The sequence below is a fragment of the Heteronotia binoei genome, chromosome 8 (genome assembly GCF_032191835.1).
Source record: "Heteronotia binoei isolate CCM8104 ecotype False Entrance Well chromosome 8, APGP_CSIRO_Hbin_v1, whole genome shotgun sequence".
Lineage (NCBI taxonomy): Eukaryota > Metazoa > Chordata > Lepidosauria > Squamata > Gekkonidae > Heteronotia > Heteronotia binoei.
In genome coordinates this window covers 47431184-47445947 of record NC_083230.1, presented here as the reverse complement: position 1 = coordinate 47445947, position 14764 = coordinate 47431184, and the positions used below count along the sequence as shown (strand labels likewise).

Here is a 14764-nt window from a genome sequence, read left to right as displayed (position 1 = left end):
TTTATGGGCTTATATTTTGACTGTTATTAACATTTCATCACCTTAAATTGTATAACTGTTTTACGATTGTTAACTGGTTTTTAATGTTTTGATTGTAACCCATCCTGAGCCTACTTGTAGGGAGGGTGGGATAGAAATAAAAAATAATAAATAAATAAACAAAGGAACCCTCAGTTTTTATTCTGAATATCAGCAGCTTGTTGATGTCAATCTCTCTCTCTCTCTCTCTCTCTCTCTCTCACAAACACAGTTCTAATCTTAAACCATATTAATTAATACAGAATAACTATAATTCCCAAATTCTAGTCTCAAAATCAATAACATAAACTCCAAATTCATCTATAAATATTTATTGAAAAGGTATAAAATGCTCCCCTTAATACAACAGTCTGGAAAAAATTGGCCGTATCTTATGCAAGTTGAGTCTAAAGCAGCACAAGAGTCTTTGTTGTGTAATCTGCATAAATTATCTTGATTAGCAACAAAAGATATCTTTCTATTCCCTAAGCATAATTTAATAGTCATACAGTTACTGCACGTGTTCAAAAGCTACTGAGCTTAACATTATCTAAATAATTCCCATATCCATTTCTTACCTGAGCTGGCTTCTTCTGGACCACCTGTTGTGGCTGCAAAGAAAAACAATGTATCAGAACAACTATTTCTCAAGTTCCTAATTTCATAGAATGTTTACAAAATATGTAAGACATTTATGAGTACAAATCCCCTATTCTAGGTGTATGTTTAGAATTACATATTTTACCTTTCCATTGCATCAAACTGATTAATTAGGAACTGATAATCTTCACAACTCTGAGGTCTATATGAGTAATGAATAATATAGTTGGCAAATCAGAAATTATTTGCATAATCTCTATTTAGCTGCTTGCAATTAACTTCATGTATACATGATTTCAAAATGGATGCCAAAACAGGGTATGCTTGTACAGAATATGTTGTTGTTGTTCATATTATTCCAGAAGAAAACACAGATGCAGGTTAAAGAGGTAGTAATAGCCATATATGATACAGAAATCTAAAGTGATAGGTTGACAGCTGCTGTTATTGAGGCCATACTGTTCTGTTTACATCATTCTGTTCTAAAGGTTCCTGTCTGTTTTTTGCATCTGGAATTTGAGTGGGAAATATTTTTAAAGTATGCGTTCAAATTTTCTTTTCACTCTAAAGATGCAGGCTAAAATACAATGGGCTTTTGAATAAGAAAGTTCCAATTTCATTCCCTTTGGAATATGCAAAAACTGCCTACCCCAGAGAATATGCAGCTTCTTGAATGGAGAATATACAAAAAGATGACAAAGGAATTAATTATACATACTCAACTCAACTACAGAGAAAGACAACATCCTATGGAGCAAAATACAAGGAAAAGTTTAGGGCAAGGTTAAAAAAAAATGAAAGGTCAAGTTTATAGACATGTCACTAAAAGTCTTCAAGTCTGACTGAATTCTGCATTCAACAAGCTGCCAAGAATGGGTATAGGGTTGCCAAACCCAATTCAAGAAATATCTGAGGACTTTGGGGGTGGAGCCAGGAGACTTTGGGGGTGGAGCCAGGAGATATTGGGGGCGGAGCCAGGAACAAGGGTGTGACAAGCATAATTGAACTCCAAGAGAGTTCTGGCCATCATATTTAAAGGGACAGCACCTTTTTAAATGTCTTCCTTCCATAGGAAATAATGAAGGATAGGGGCACCTTCTTTTGGGGCTCATAGAATTGGACCCCCTGGTCCAATCACTTTGAAACTTGGGGGGTACTTTGGGGAGAGGCACTAGACACTATATTGAAAATTTGGGGCCTCTACCTCAAAAAACAGCTCCCCCAGAGCCCCCGAAACCTCCAGAACAATTCCCCATTATATGAGAATCGATCTCCACATAGGGAATAATGAAGACGTTCCCCTCTCACCCCCACCCCCGGTTCTGGCGAGTCTGAAGCAGGGGATTGGCCTCTCTACTCACCAGTTGCTGCCAGCTTCTTCACAGCAACACAGAAACACCATTGAAGCCTTTCAAGTCAAGCCTCTGGAGGTGCAAAGGCACATGGTCCTTTGCAGGCTGGGCGGGGCTTCCCCCCCCCACCAGCCAGCTGACTGGGGGCGGGAAACAGCCTGGGAAAACGTAAGAAAGGCTGCTGCGATCGGGGCTGGGTGGGAAGGTAAGGGCAAGGAGAAGCTGCTGGGATCAGGGCTGGGTGGGAAGGGCCGCCATCCCCCCCCCCGCTTTCCGGATTTTTGGCGAGCGGGGGGAGGAGGCTCCAAATCAGGGGTCCCCTGCCCAGGCGGGGGATTGGGGAAGCCTAAATGGGTATAGGGGACAATTCATTACAGCTTGTACAGTGAAGTTTCAATTCTGAGTCAAAGGTACAAATCCACAGAAAGGCTCCAAAATGTGATTGTTCATGTAAAGTACATATGTAGGATTCAGTGAGCTTTTCCACTGGGGGAAAGGGAGGATAGATTCCCTTTCATTACCAAAAAAGCTATGCTGGGCATCATAGGATCTGCATGAACCAAAGCCATATCGATAAGGAGCTGTAATACAGGGGGAAACTGAGAAACACTGACTAAAAAACACTGACCCCTGATATTCTTAGAAAGTTCACCATGGATACTTCATATTGTGTATAATAACACTGTATTTTCCAAATTAGTCCTGTTGATGTCAGGAGATTTTCTGTGGAAATACACAGTGAGGTGTTTCCATCATTACAGTCCCTGTGTAGTGTCAGCTTGTGGAAGTCTTTTTAGACTCTATGTGGGGTCTGCAACATTTGAATAGGCCTTTAGTAAAAACTCTGGGAAACACTGAAAAAGGACATGGTAATAAATACATGGAAACAAGAGTTCACTGCCATCATGGAAGGAGGCACTCTACAATTGCAGAATAAATCCCAGCTGAAGGAGAGCTCTTATTCAAACAGAGCACCCATTCATTCACAGCCAATCTTAATTTGCCTTAATAATTATGGCAAGATGAAAGTCCAAACAATTCCCCCCTACTGTACAGTGTTACATATCAAGGGTTACATCCTCTATTGGCATATATCAACAGAGCTGTTAATTTACTGTATTTGAGTGGTCTTTTCCCTGTTTTAAATCTTAATAGCTTTATCTTAAGCACACCATTTTCCCTTGTTAAACTTGAGAGCACATAAGCAGTGTAGAGATGGTATCTTTTTTTCTGGTTCAGCTTGTTGACAGAAACATGAAAGCAAGTGACCTTTCTGTTGGCATGCCTCTTTTTTTCCAGGCTGAAATTAAACCATCGAAGAAGTACTAAAAATGTAAGTAAAGAGGATGAATTGGTTTACAAAAGTACAACTAATCATCTAACCTGCTTATCAGCTTGCAGATAGCAGGAAAACCTTGGAACAAAAAAAGATTTCTGTAAGCCTTGGTCTGTATCCAATCATCCAAAGTACTGTATTCCCCCCTTTTTAAAAAGTGAATGGCCACCCTATTGTGCCTCAATTCAATCAGACTACTCTACTGCAACCATTCATGAAAATAAAAAACAAACCAAAATAAACACTCAGAAAAACTTTTAGGTCCAGTCTGGAGCCACTGGGTGCCAAAGGCTGAGAAAACATCCTGACAACTCCAACCCCAAACAGCATTGAAAGTATTCAGGGATCTGCTTGGTGGTCTGTAAAGTATGAAGTGCTGTGTGGAAGGGCAGCTGGTAGAATTACTGTGACACATACTAGGCAGTGAGCCAGGGCTGGCCTCGTTTCAGACATTGTCTTTCCTCTCATTGAAGTGTCAGGACCTAATTCATGGAAAATTTGGTGAGCTGGCAGCTGTTTCAGAGGATTTCATTGAGCAGCAGTGTGCTGGAGTCACATGAATGCAGGGTAGCCAGCCAAGAAATAGGGGGATTTCTGAGCAGTAGAAACAAGCCAGCCTGCAAGAATGTCTGTGGGTTTTGATGTGGTTTTGGAGTAAACATGTGTACAGGTGTAATCGGCAGGGGAGGGAAAGAGGCAGAATGAGTGCTAATGGTTGACATTATTAAAAGGAGCAAGAGTTTTTGAAATGAACAGCAATGTTACAGCAACACCCAGATCCCAAAGGAAAGGGTGGAGGGGGAATCTGACCAGCTCAAAGTTTGTCATTAATATTCAGGATGAATTACCATAGATTGCATCTTCCTGCGTGCGGCAGTCCCATGCAATATAACCAAATACTAAAAAAAGCTGCCAACTAAGATTTTAAAAACCCAAACACAACAAACAAAAAATTTAACCATAAATGCCTTTTTGCATATGCAACTGTACTTTAATGTGTAGGTAGAAAGACATTGTGAAAAGGCAAGGGGCAGGGGGTGAATGTGTGCGTGTTTGTGGTAGTGATATCTTCTCGAGTTTGCATTTTTGTGTGTAATCTTCACTGAACTATAGTTTAGCACTCAGCTATTTGAGGAAGAAGCTTAAATTGTTTCCTTTTGTAATAACTACAGGCAGAACATTCCAATGCAAGCCAGGCTCTTGGCTCAAATTGCAGATGGGAGAAGAAGGAGATAGAAGGATCTGAGAGTAAAAATGAAAAAGAACTAAAGATGGGGACAGGGGTACTGAGCCTTGCCATATCTTGCTCCATGTTCAGCCTTCTTTCCTGCTGAATGCCTGATGTCACCAGATGTTGGAGCAGGAGAAGTTTTGTACAGATACTGCACTAAAAACCGGGCTAAAACAGCCAGTCTGGAGTAGTGGTTAAGCGTATGGACTCTTAATCTAGGAGAACCAGGTTTGATTCCCCACTCCTCCACTTGCAGCTGAGGCCTTCCTGTGATGTTGTCTCCTAGCACTGGGATTCAGAGATTTACTGCCTCTGAATTAGGGCTGCCATAGAGTTTTCCACTGGTCTAATGCAGCAGGGCTCTTCTGTTCTTATGTCCAAGGACAACACAGAGACCATTGTACAATTATAATAATATTAAATACTACACAGCACTTTCCCAAAGCATTTCTTGTATGTTATCTCAGTAATCCACATCATTAAACCTGCCCAGTAAGTCTCTGTGTGGGGATAAGAAATTGACATTATATTTTGCCTAAAATGATCAGTAGGGAACTTTCAGTTCAGATCCTGCAGTGTCTGCTAAACGGAAGGAATTTCTGTCCATATAATGGGGCAGCCTCCCATCCCCTCTCAAACAGCAGCCAAATGATCCCCAAAATGGTGTTCCTGGGTTACAGGGGAACCCAGTAACATCATCCATTCCTTCCATTAGAAATTTTCTGTGGAACCCAATCCATATTTATAAAAATCTCTCCAAATGCTTGTTCCAAGGAATAGTTAAAAGAAAGGCAGAAAGGGGAGACATCAATTGCAGCACATGTATTAAAATTGTTTTAATCCGGCTTGTGAGGCTGGCAATATTGCATGTCCATGCATGTCCCAGACTGGCAATATTGCATGTCCATGGACAAAGGAAGGTGTAGGTGATTCATGGAAAGGGAGAGATATTTGATACCCTGGTCTTCCACTAGCCCCTAAAGCTCAGTTCTGTATTTCTGAACCTGGTCTATGGACAGTTTATAGGACTAGGCTGTTACTGAAGTTTGTGCTTTTGATGAAGTATGTGCCCCAGTCTCTGGAACAAAAGGTCATGATTTCCACTTTCCGCACCTCATGTTTGGAATTAACTAGCCACTGTGGGGTTTGTGAATATAAGAGTCACGAGTAGCTGGAAGGCATCTTAACATTTGATATTGCCAAGAAAACTTTACAATAAACTGCATAGGTTTATAAACCAGGACACTAATAACCTGTGGGCAAATCCGTGGGATTCCTCCCACCCCCTTCTTCCTTTTTATTGTATTTGGCACAGTGTAAAGATTTTAATACCAATTATACAAAGTAGGATAATTCAAATGACAGCAATGGTTTTACTAAACTAACTTCCTAAATTCTCCTCTACTTCGTTTTATAGAGAAACCCATACAATCTCATAAGATTGGATTGTAGAAATCATTTTGCCACTTGGAACATTAATTTTACTTTACAAAGATTATACTGAGGAATACTATTCCCAAAAGTGATTTCATGGGTATTCTTTTTGGACTCAAAATGCATTCCCATGAAAAAGCCCATTCAAGCAAATTTACATTTCCAAGATTTATAAAATACCAAGACTGTATGAAAATAAGTTTTTTGCTGTTGTTGCACCAGTTTTTAAATTTTTCTTTCTATCCAGCAGAACTAGAACATAATTTTCCTGTGATTTGTTCTATGGGATACAACAGTGCCTAATGACATTGCCAGTGTTCATCTTGTCATAGCAAGTGACACCATCCACAGTTTTCAGGCTGGGTAGCACCAACATGTTTGTGTGACATCTTAATTAAATGAAGCCCCTGGAACTGTCTCTGCAGTCAGAGATGACAGTGAACAAGCTGAAATGAGTTCAGTCAAATGCTAAGTGGTGAAGCCAATAGAGAAAAGGAGTGTTCTGGAAAAGATGGATTTAAAATTGTTATCACTCTATGAAATGTAGGGATACATATGGACCCAGGCCTACTTTTTGAAAAGCAGATTGGAACTGTTGCTTAGGAGTGGTGTGCAGACTTTATCTAGACAGGCCTGCCCTTGTTACATTCTTCCAGGAGGTTTCCAACATCCAGGCATAATTATTTATTAATTACACTGTCTACCAGTTTGTTTCTGAGCTCAATTTAAGGTGCAGGTTTTAATCTACATGGCCCTTTATGGCTTGGGTCCAAGATATCTGAAGAACCATCTTTCCCTTTATGAGCCCAGGTGCACCTTTTGATGGTGCATCACTCCAATCAAGCAATAAGGGAATTTTCTCCATGGTAGTTCCTACTCTCTGGAGTAATTTCCTAAATAATAGTAAGGAACATAGCATTTTTCTTTTTCTGGCATTTGGCTGAATAAAATTTGCGTGGGTTTGTCACTGTTGCTTCATAATTTCGACTTGTTTATATGATAGTATTTTATTCATTGTTGGTTGGTATAGTTTTAATAATGTTAACTAGGGAAAATGGTATAGAAATATTTTAAATAAACAAACAAAGAAATTACCTGTCACCTCAGGGACCATTTGCTGTTCTCTGCATTTACGAAGAGGCTGCTGGTGTCTGCTTCCTGGCTGCCATGCTTCCTTATTGAGATGTGCATGTTCGTATGGCAGCCAGGACTGGAGCTTGGGCAGCCACTGCCAATGGTAGAGAAAGCTGTAGTTATGACAAGGGACGGGAAAGGGAACAATTCCTCAGCTCTCCAGTTGGAGAGGATCCGAGGGTGTGGCGGGACATACGGTCCACATACTGAGAAAGGGTGAGATCAACCTATTGATAAAAACATGAAAATGAGCCACAGTTGAGCATCGCTATGTTGTTTCTCAAACCAAAAAATGGTCAGAGAAAAATCAGGAAAAATGCCACAGTGCTAATATTCAGATATATATTTCTGAGTTATGAAAGACAAAGATGTGCTCTCCTGACCCTTTCCTGCATATTCAAAATGAAAGTGTTAGAACACAGTTTTTGTGGAGAGAAGTGGGCTTAAAGTGATTTTATGGAATAATTTCTGCATTCCCCCCTTCCCCATCCAAACACATTTTCCTCCAAGAAACAAATATTATAGGCTGGATTCTATGGAGCATTTATGTGGATGGAAGCATTTGTTAGCAGAGCATAACTTCTTCACTCCCCCTCCTGCTGCAGTTCCAAATGCCCCCTCCTCAATGCTGGGGGAAGGGAGAAGCACAAAAGTTGTGCTATGCTGTTGATGGAAGCCTTCCCATCAGCGGAAATGTTCCAAGCTAGTTTTTTTTCCTGACATAGTAATTTCACAAATCTTCAGGCAGAGAGGCACTTGCTGAGAACTCACCTATGTCTTTCAAAGTCAACATGTAAAAAGCATCCATGAGAATAAGATGCAGATTTCACTTGACCATTGTAAAATGGTGATAAAGCTTCTACAAACTGTGATTGCTATTTGGTTTGATGAGGGATCTTTTAAAGATTTCATATGTGTAAAGATGGACATCACCTGGCTCAATCTAAATCTGAAGCTTCTATGTAATGAATTATACTTTCTTGGTTCAAAACATAATTCTCCCTTGGACTGTTTCTTAGAGTTAATGAATTTCAATTTCAATATCATGCAAGAGATCAGTGAGAATGCAAAGAACATTACAATTTATGGAGGCTTCACCAGGACATTCCCACATCAGCCCATACAGCATATGTACTGCCTTTCTTAGGTATCTGAATATAATGTGCAACTTATGTACAGACCAGTCTTCACAATCAGATATGGCAGACTAAACACAGGCAAAACTTAATTATTTATATGATCTTTTTAATGTTTAGGATTTTCATCCTATCCTTCCTCCAATGGGCAGCTCTCCATTTTATCTTGCAATCTGGAGTTACCTAATGAAACACTAGATACATAGTCAGAGTCTCCCCAGTCCTAGTCTGACATTATGCACTTATACCACCAACTCTCAATATTCTTATCATAGGTGTTTATATCTTAGAAATACATTAACAAGATTATATTTTACATTTCTATATTCACATATATATGCACACACATTTTATAAGATATAGTAATGAGTATTAGACAGCTGTAAAAGGGATTATAAAAATTCATGTTTGATACCCATAGTTGTTGAATATCAATAGTTGATATTAAATAGGCATAATAGATAAAAGTTCATGTTGGACTTATTCAGAGGCAGTATTAATATATTTCATTCTCAGCATAGTTAAACCTGTGGATTAAATCCAGAAACTAGAGCCATGAACAGACAACAGATCTTTCTACAAACCTCACAAATGCCTCAGTTATGCAGAAAAATCTGGCATAAAAATACATGGCAGGTTAACCACCTCCAAATAAAATAAGCAGCACCTGTAGCTTTACGAAAAATGCTCAGTGCTCACTGCTACCATAGCTGCATTACCAGCCTTTCAGCTTTAGTTTCTCTTAGCAAAAGGCAAGGGGGCAGGACCCTTTCCAGGGCTGTTTGGCCTTTGAGGAAGAACTCATTGGGGCCAGACCCAGAAGGAACCACTGGGTAACTTGCTACCACACAATTTGCATGACTTAACATGCGACCAGCTGCTTGCTACTATTCAACTGCAGCCACCCCATGAAAGCCACTGTGGTTTAGTGGTTAGAGTTTCAGACTAAGATCTGGGAGACCCAGGTTCAAACTCCCCACTCCACTGTGGAATTTCACTGGGGGATCTTGAGTCAGTTACACACAGGGTCATTATGAGGATAAAATGGAGGAGAGGAAAATGATGTAAGCTGCTTTGGGTCCCCCCACTGGGGAGCAAGGCAGGGTAAAGTAAACAATATATATAGCCAAAGATGGTGGACAGGTAGAAAGTAGGTTAATGAATAGGTGGAAAGGAGAGAAGGAGGGAAATGTGAGGATATGGAGGTTGCCAGAAGGAGGGAAAGAAGTGCCCCATTTCAGTGAGGTGCCCCATTTCAGAACTAGGCTTGGCCCAAAACAGACATCACGCAACTGGGTCATAGATTTCCCAGTGAGAAGCTGTTAGGGGAAGAAAGTGAGGGAAAGCTGATAACAGGGGAAAGGACAGACAAAGGTATTTGAGCTGATGGGTGGGAAAGAGAGACAGAAGCAGAAAAAAGGGGGAAGATATGGGGGTTTTAAGTGAAGGGAAACAAAAATAATGGAATAAGGGGAAATGAGATGCCCCCTGTAAGTCATTGCAGGTCCCTTTACATGCCCAGCACATCCTAGTAGGCTAGGAAGGAGGCCACCAAGGCGCCACCTGGACACAGGTGCCCCCTCCTCCCAAGTGTGTGCTCCTCAGAGCCTGCCTTCCCTTGCTGCGGAAGTTTTCTGCGGCAAGGGAGGGCAGGTTCCGAGTGCATGTGTTGTGCCACTGCTTACATCTTCCCGGGTCTGCAGACCAGGGAAGGCGGGTTCCAAAGAGGACATGGACAACCCTGCTGCTCGCCTTCCTAGGTCTGCGCAGACCTGGGAAGGCAAGAGCGGCAGGGCGGTGTGGTAGTGGCGTGTGCATTCCTCAAGGGAAGGCAGGCTCCAAGGAGCACACAAACATCCTGCCCTGTCGCCCTCGCCTTCCCCGATCTGCTGGGGTGGGACCTAGGGTGGGACCCCTGGTGCCAGCCCTGTCCCCACATGTACCACTGAATGCCAGCTGAGGAGTAGCAATAGTAGGGTAGGGCCAGGCCTCGGATTCAGCAGGAGCTCACAGGAGCACAGCTCCTGAACCTTTCTGAGGACTCCCCCTCCTCCTCCCCATCTTATCCATTGAATAGTAGGTGCAGCTGCATACCAATCCCTGGATGAACTCCACCACCTATTTTGCTACAAAATGACTCCTGGGTAGGACTATTAGCTTGAATCCTGCTTATGGGATTTCTGGGGACAACTAGATAAAAAAAGATGGAGTAGATGAAGCATTTGGCCCGATCTAGCAGAGCTTTTCTTATGTTCTTGAATATGATACACAGATTATCACAAAAGAATTACTTAGTATATGGAACTGATATCAATATTACATTGTCCATTTTGATTATATTAGATCAATTTTATTGCATAAGGCCAATGTCCATTACAAACAAAATCAATGTACAATTGAATACAGTAAAACTAGATCCAAAACACTATAAAATTATATTTTGGAGCATATAAAATATTCTTGCTGGTGGCACTCACTACTTAATTTTAACATACCAGCACTATAATTTAAATCATTCAATACATAAATGTTTGCAAAAGTTTTTATCAATGAATTCAGGTTTTTATCAATGAATTCAGGTTTTCTTGTATTGTGCTCAGAGTGCTCTGCTCCACCGTCCATAGTCCATAACTATCTTTGAATGCGTCTCCAGAATATTGTTTTTCCAGTTGAATGCCCACTAGGGCATGTTATAGTTTAGAATGAATATTTTCCAAATATTTGACTGCTACAGTCATCATAGCATTCACTACTTTGACTAATTTATCTTTTAAAATTTCCAAAGATTCAAAAATTCCAGGTACAGAGACTACTGGGGATTACATTTTATTTTTCTTTTGTTATGATTTACACACATACCCCAACATTCTTGGCTCTTTGCCATATTTTTCATGTAGAAAAACTAAAATGCTTATAAGTATTAAAGTAATTGCATTGTGAAATTATAATTTACATTGAATTTATATTATATTAAATATATTATTAAAGCACAATATTAAGGAATACTTTCTAACACATTGTGGAATATATAATATCTTAACAGGGTTGTCTTTATGTTTAATTCACTGCCTTCACATTTTCATTTAGGAAAAGTAGGCACCCTCTTAGTGATTTATGGCCACTGACCAAACTATTTAAAAATATTCTTTATAAAGGGACAATTTTGTTTTTGGGTATCGTAAAAATTTTTGTTTGGGTATCGTTTGTCCCAGCACATCATATTTCTTTGTCCTTTCTTCCATTAAGAAGTTCATCCATATTTTGAGTAAGATTAAATATCATTTTAATGTGGCTCGATTTAACCTCAAAAGAAGTTAAACAGCTAAAACTTTATAAGAAACAACAAGTTATGGGGAGGGCCATTGCTTTTGGGTAGAGGACATGTTTACGTGTAGAAAGTTCAAGGTTCAGTCCCTAGCATCTCCAGTTCAAAGAATCTTAGGAAGTAGGTCCAGAAAAGAACAAAGTAGAGAGAACATAGCTAGAAGGAGCACTGATCTGACTTACTGTATGGCAGGATCATCTCTTTTTCTAAATTTCAATAAAACATTCACTACTATTAGTTGTAGAGCTGATTTATGTTGAAGTCTGTAACATGATCCACTGATACTGGAAATATCTGATACAGAAGGAAAGCCTTGCTGGGTACTTCCTTTTATCATTTTCTTTTAAACAACGGCAGCATCTTTTTAAAGAATAAAAAAACAATGACTTTTTATTCACTAAAGATACTATCTCCTCTCTCTGTGCCTGTTAGGACAGGAAACCAATCACTAAGCAATGGGGATTGGAAAGAATAGAGAGATTATTGCATATGTTACTTTGATTTAAAACAACTCATATCAGGCACTGTCAGAATTTTTCATTACCTGACCTTCTTAATCCCCTATAGCAGGGGTGGGGAACAGTAGCTCTCCAGATGTTTTGCCTACAACTCCCATCAGCCCCAGCTAGCATGGCCAATGGCTGGGGCTGATGGGAGTTGTAGGCAAAAAAACATCTGGAGAGCCACTGTTCCCCACCCCTGCCCTATAGGATACTGGAACAACACCCATATGGTAATGTTTTTTGGTTACTGGCAATCTGAGCTGCTTTTGAATTGGGAGACCTGCAACTAAAAGTCTGTAGTGTTGTATTACCATCTGTGATGGACTGCACTTTTAAAAGCTTAGAAATGCTGTGTAAACAGATAAAGGATGGTGATGGGTTAATTCATCAGAGAGAGTCAGAGAACCTTAAGTGACAAGCTGCTTTGTGAGATCTGATTGGTTAGCATCAGCTGAACAGAGAAAGACTTCTGAACTGGATTCCGAGGAGAATTCAGTCATATTTCTGCCTTGACTGAGTTGAGTATTGACAGTCTAATTTCAGTCTTAGCTGAGAGCAGTTTTATAACACAGACAGGAGAACTGGGGAAAGTTGGCAAGGACAACTGGATAGTTAGTCAGAGCCTGCCATTCAGGGCAAGGAAAAGGGATAGATCTTCTAGAGAGAGATAAAAGAAAATTCCCTACACAGTAAACAGGGAATTAACTCTGAAGAGTGAAGCAATCCCTGGTCTGGTGTGGTTAGAAACTGTCTTTAGAAACCTTAAAAGTCAGTTAAAAACTCAAGATGAGTACTGGTATTTCAAAAGAAGGGGTTTGGGGTACTAGAAAAAGTGTACCAGACTTCTGGAAACCAAAAGAGTTAGAGAATACTCAAAGAAAGTGTGCTGAAGTGTTTGGAAAAAACATTGGGAAAAAACCTCTCAACATAAAGATTTAAGTCACTTAATGATTCCACAGTTGCTGTTGTTCTGCCACCAGGCATCTGCTTTCATCAGATCAAGTGATCGATTCCCCACCAGTTGCTGCACAGGAGCATTTTGACCCATGGCTCCCTCTAAGTTTCTCAGTGCCTTCCTGATCTCTAAGAAAACAAGATTGGGAGAATCTGAGGGAGCAGTGGATCAAAATGTGCCTGCACAGCAACTGGTGGGGAATCGATCACTTGATCCAACTAAAGGGAAGCCCGGGGGCAAAGCAGCAGTGACTGTGGAATTGGTCACTGTGAAAAGTTTTAGAAACTCTGATTAGGTTAATATAAGAACTAAAATCTGTGCATGTACTGGTTTTACCTCAGAAAATTTACCTCTGATTTCACCTGACCTTTCTCCACTATGGTAAATAAAATATTTTATTATTTTTGAATTTCAAAATGCCTTGAGTGTCATTTATGTTAAGTTAAAGCAGACTTCTGACCATTCCCTCAGGTTCCTGGGCTGAGCCAACAGCCAAACTATTGTACTATGATAGGGTGGGACTGCCAAAGTTCTTCAGCAAAGAAGAAAATACATTACTAGGATAGTTCAGTCAGTAAAGAGAAAGAAAAATGAAGGGAGACTCTTGCCTCTGTTATTCTGCTGCTCCAGTTGTACTTTTTTTAGAGCCATTGAAACAGAAATAAATAAAAAAAATATTCAGCACAATCAGTCTCAAGCCACCAACTAACCTTATATGCTCCTGGAACCAATTTAAAGCAAAACTGCAAATTACACAAATTTGCTATGAGGAACTAGCAGTCACACTGCAGCTGCAAGGTGCTCCTTCTTCCTCCTTAGCACAGTTTCCCCCAAACCAAAATGGCAGAGAAGATGTATTATTTGATCTGTTGGGGCAGCTAGTCTCCATGGTGAACCCATATAACATGTATAGTGTGTTCACACTACACTAAATAATGTGCTTTACATCTGGATTTTTGCTATTCTTTCACAGTGAAAACCTGATGTAAAACATATTATATGGTGTATTGCGAACGCAACAGTAGTTTGGCCCTAATATCTGATGCTCATTCTGTTTTGAATCAGAGTCAAAGAAAGCACATCAGCAAACCTTTCTGTAATTTTCCATACAATGCCTGAATGATCAAATGTTTAAAATTCTTTTTTTTACCATATCATCCTTGCCTTTTTTAATTTTAAAAAATTCTTTACACACTGGAAGTATGTCCAATAGAAAATACAGTTTGATAAGCATGTGATAAATTTTAACTCACAGTTCAGCAAGACAAGCAAAATATTAATAATTTAAATGCTGCCTTTGAGCATTTCATGTAAATCAAAATTATTTGTCCACCTGATTCATCATTTGCCTCCAAAGGCTTTCTTAAATTCTCTTGCCTCCAAAGGCTTAAAGGCTTTCTTTTTTTTACTTTGAAAATATTTTTTCTAGCATAGAAAATATTTTTTCTAGCATGGTGTCTAACACACAATAGAAGCAAATATATAAAATTCAATTACTGCATTACACTTTCATTAACTATCTATATTAATCATAATTTTAAAATTAAAGTTGATTTTGTCATGATCAATTCATAACGTTAGAACCAGAGCATCTTGTATGTTTATGTAATGTGGCAAAATGCCCACTATACATGTTCCATCCATCCAAATATATTAGCCACCCTTCAACAAACTTTTCAAAACATAAAAAAATGGAACCTGCATTTTCTGTTTTTGTATTCTGCTAACTATACTCAGCCT

At 39.7% G+C, this 14764-nt stretch overlaps 1 protein-coding gene across 2 annotated transcripts in view; it reads right to left on the bottom strand.

The window, feature by feature from the left end:
• HMGA2 (high mobility group AT-hook 2) overlaps positions 1 to 14764 on the bottom strand; it is a 227438-nt gene that overhangs the window by 34864 nt on the left and 177810 nt on the right. Inside the window, exons 4-5 of one of the 2 annotated variants that reach the window (XM_060245010.1) lie at positions 7067 to 7199; positions 597 to 629 (exon numbers count right to left, since the gene is read on the bottom strand). In XM_060245010.1, coding sequence (XP_060100993.1) covers positions 597 to 629; positions 7067 to 7199 — 166 coding nt within the window. The remainder of the gene's footprint in view (positions 1 to 596; positions 630 to 7066; positions 7200 to 14764) is intronic. The other variant, XM_060245011.1, reaches the window with a different exon arrangement.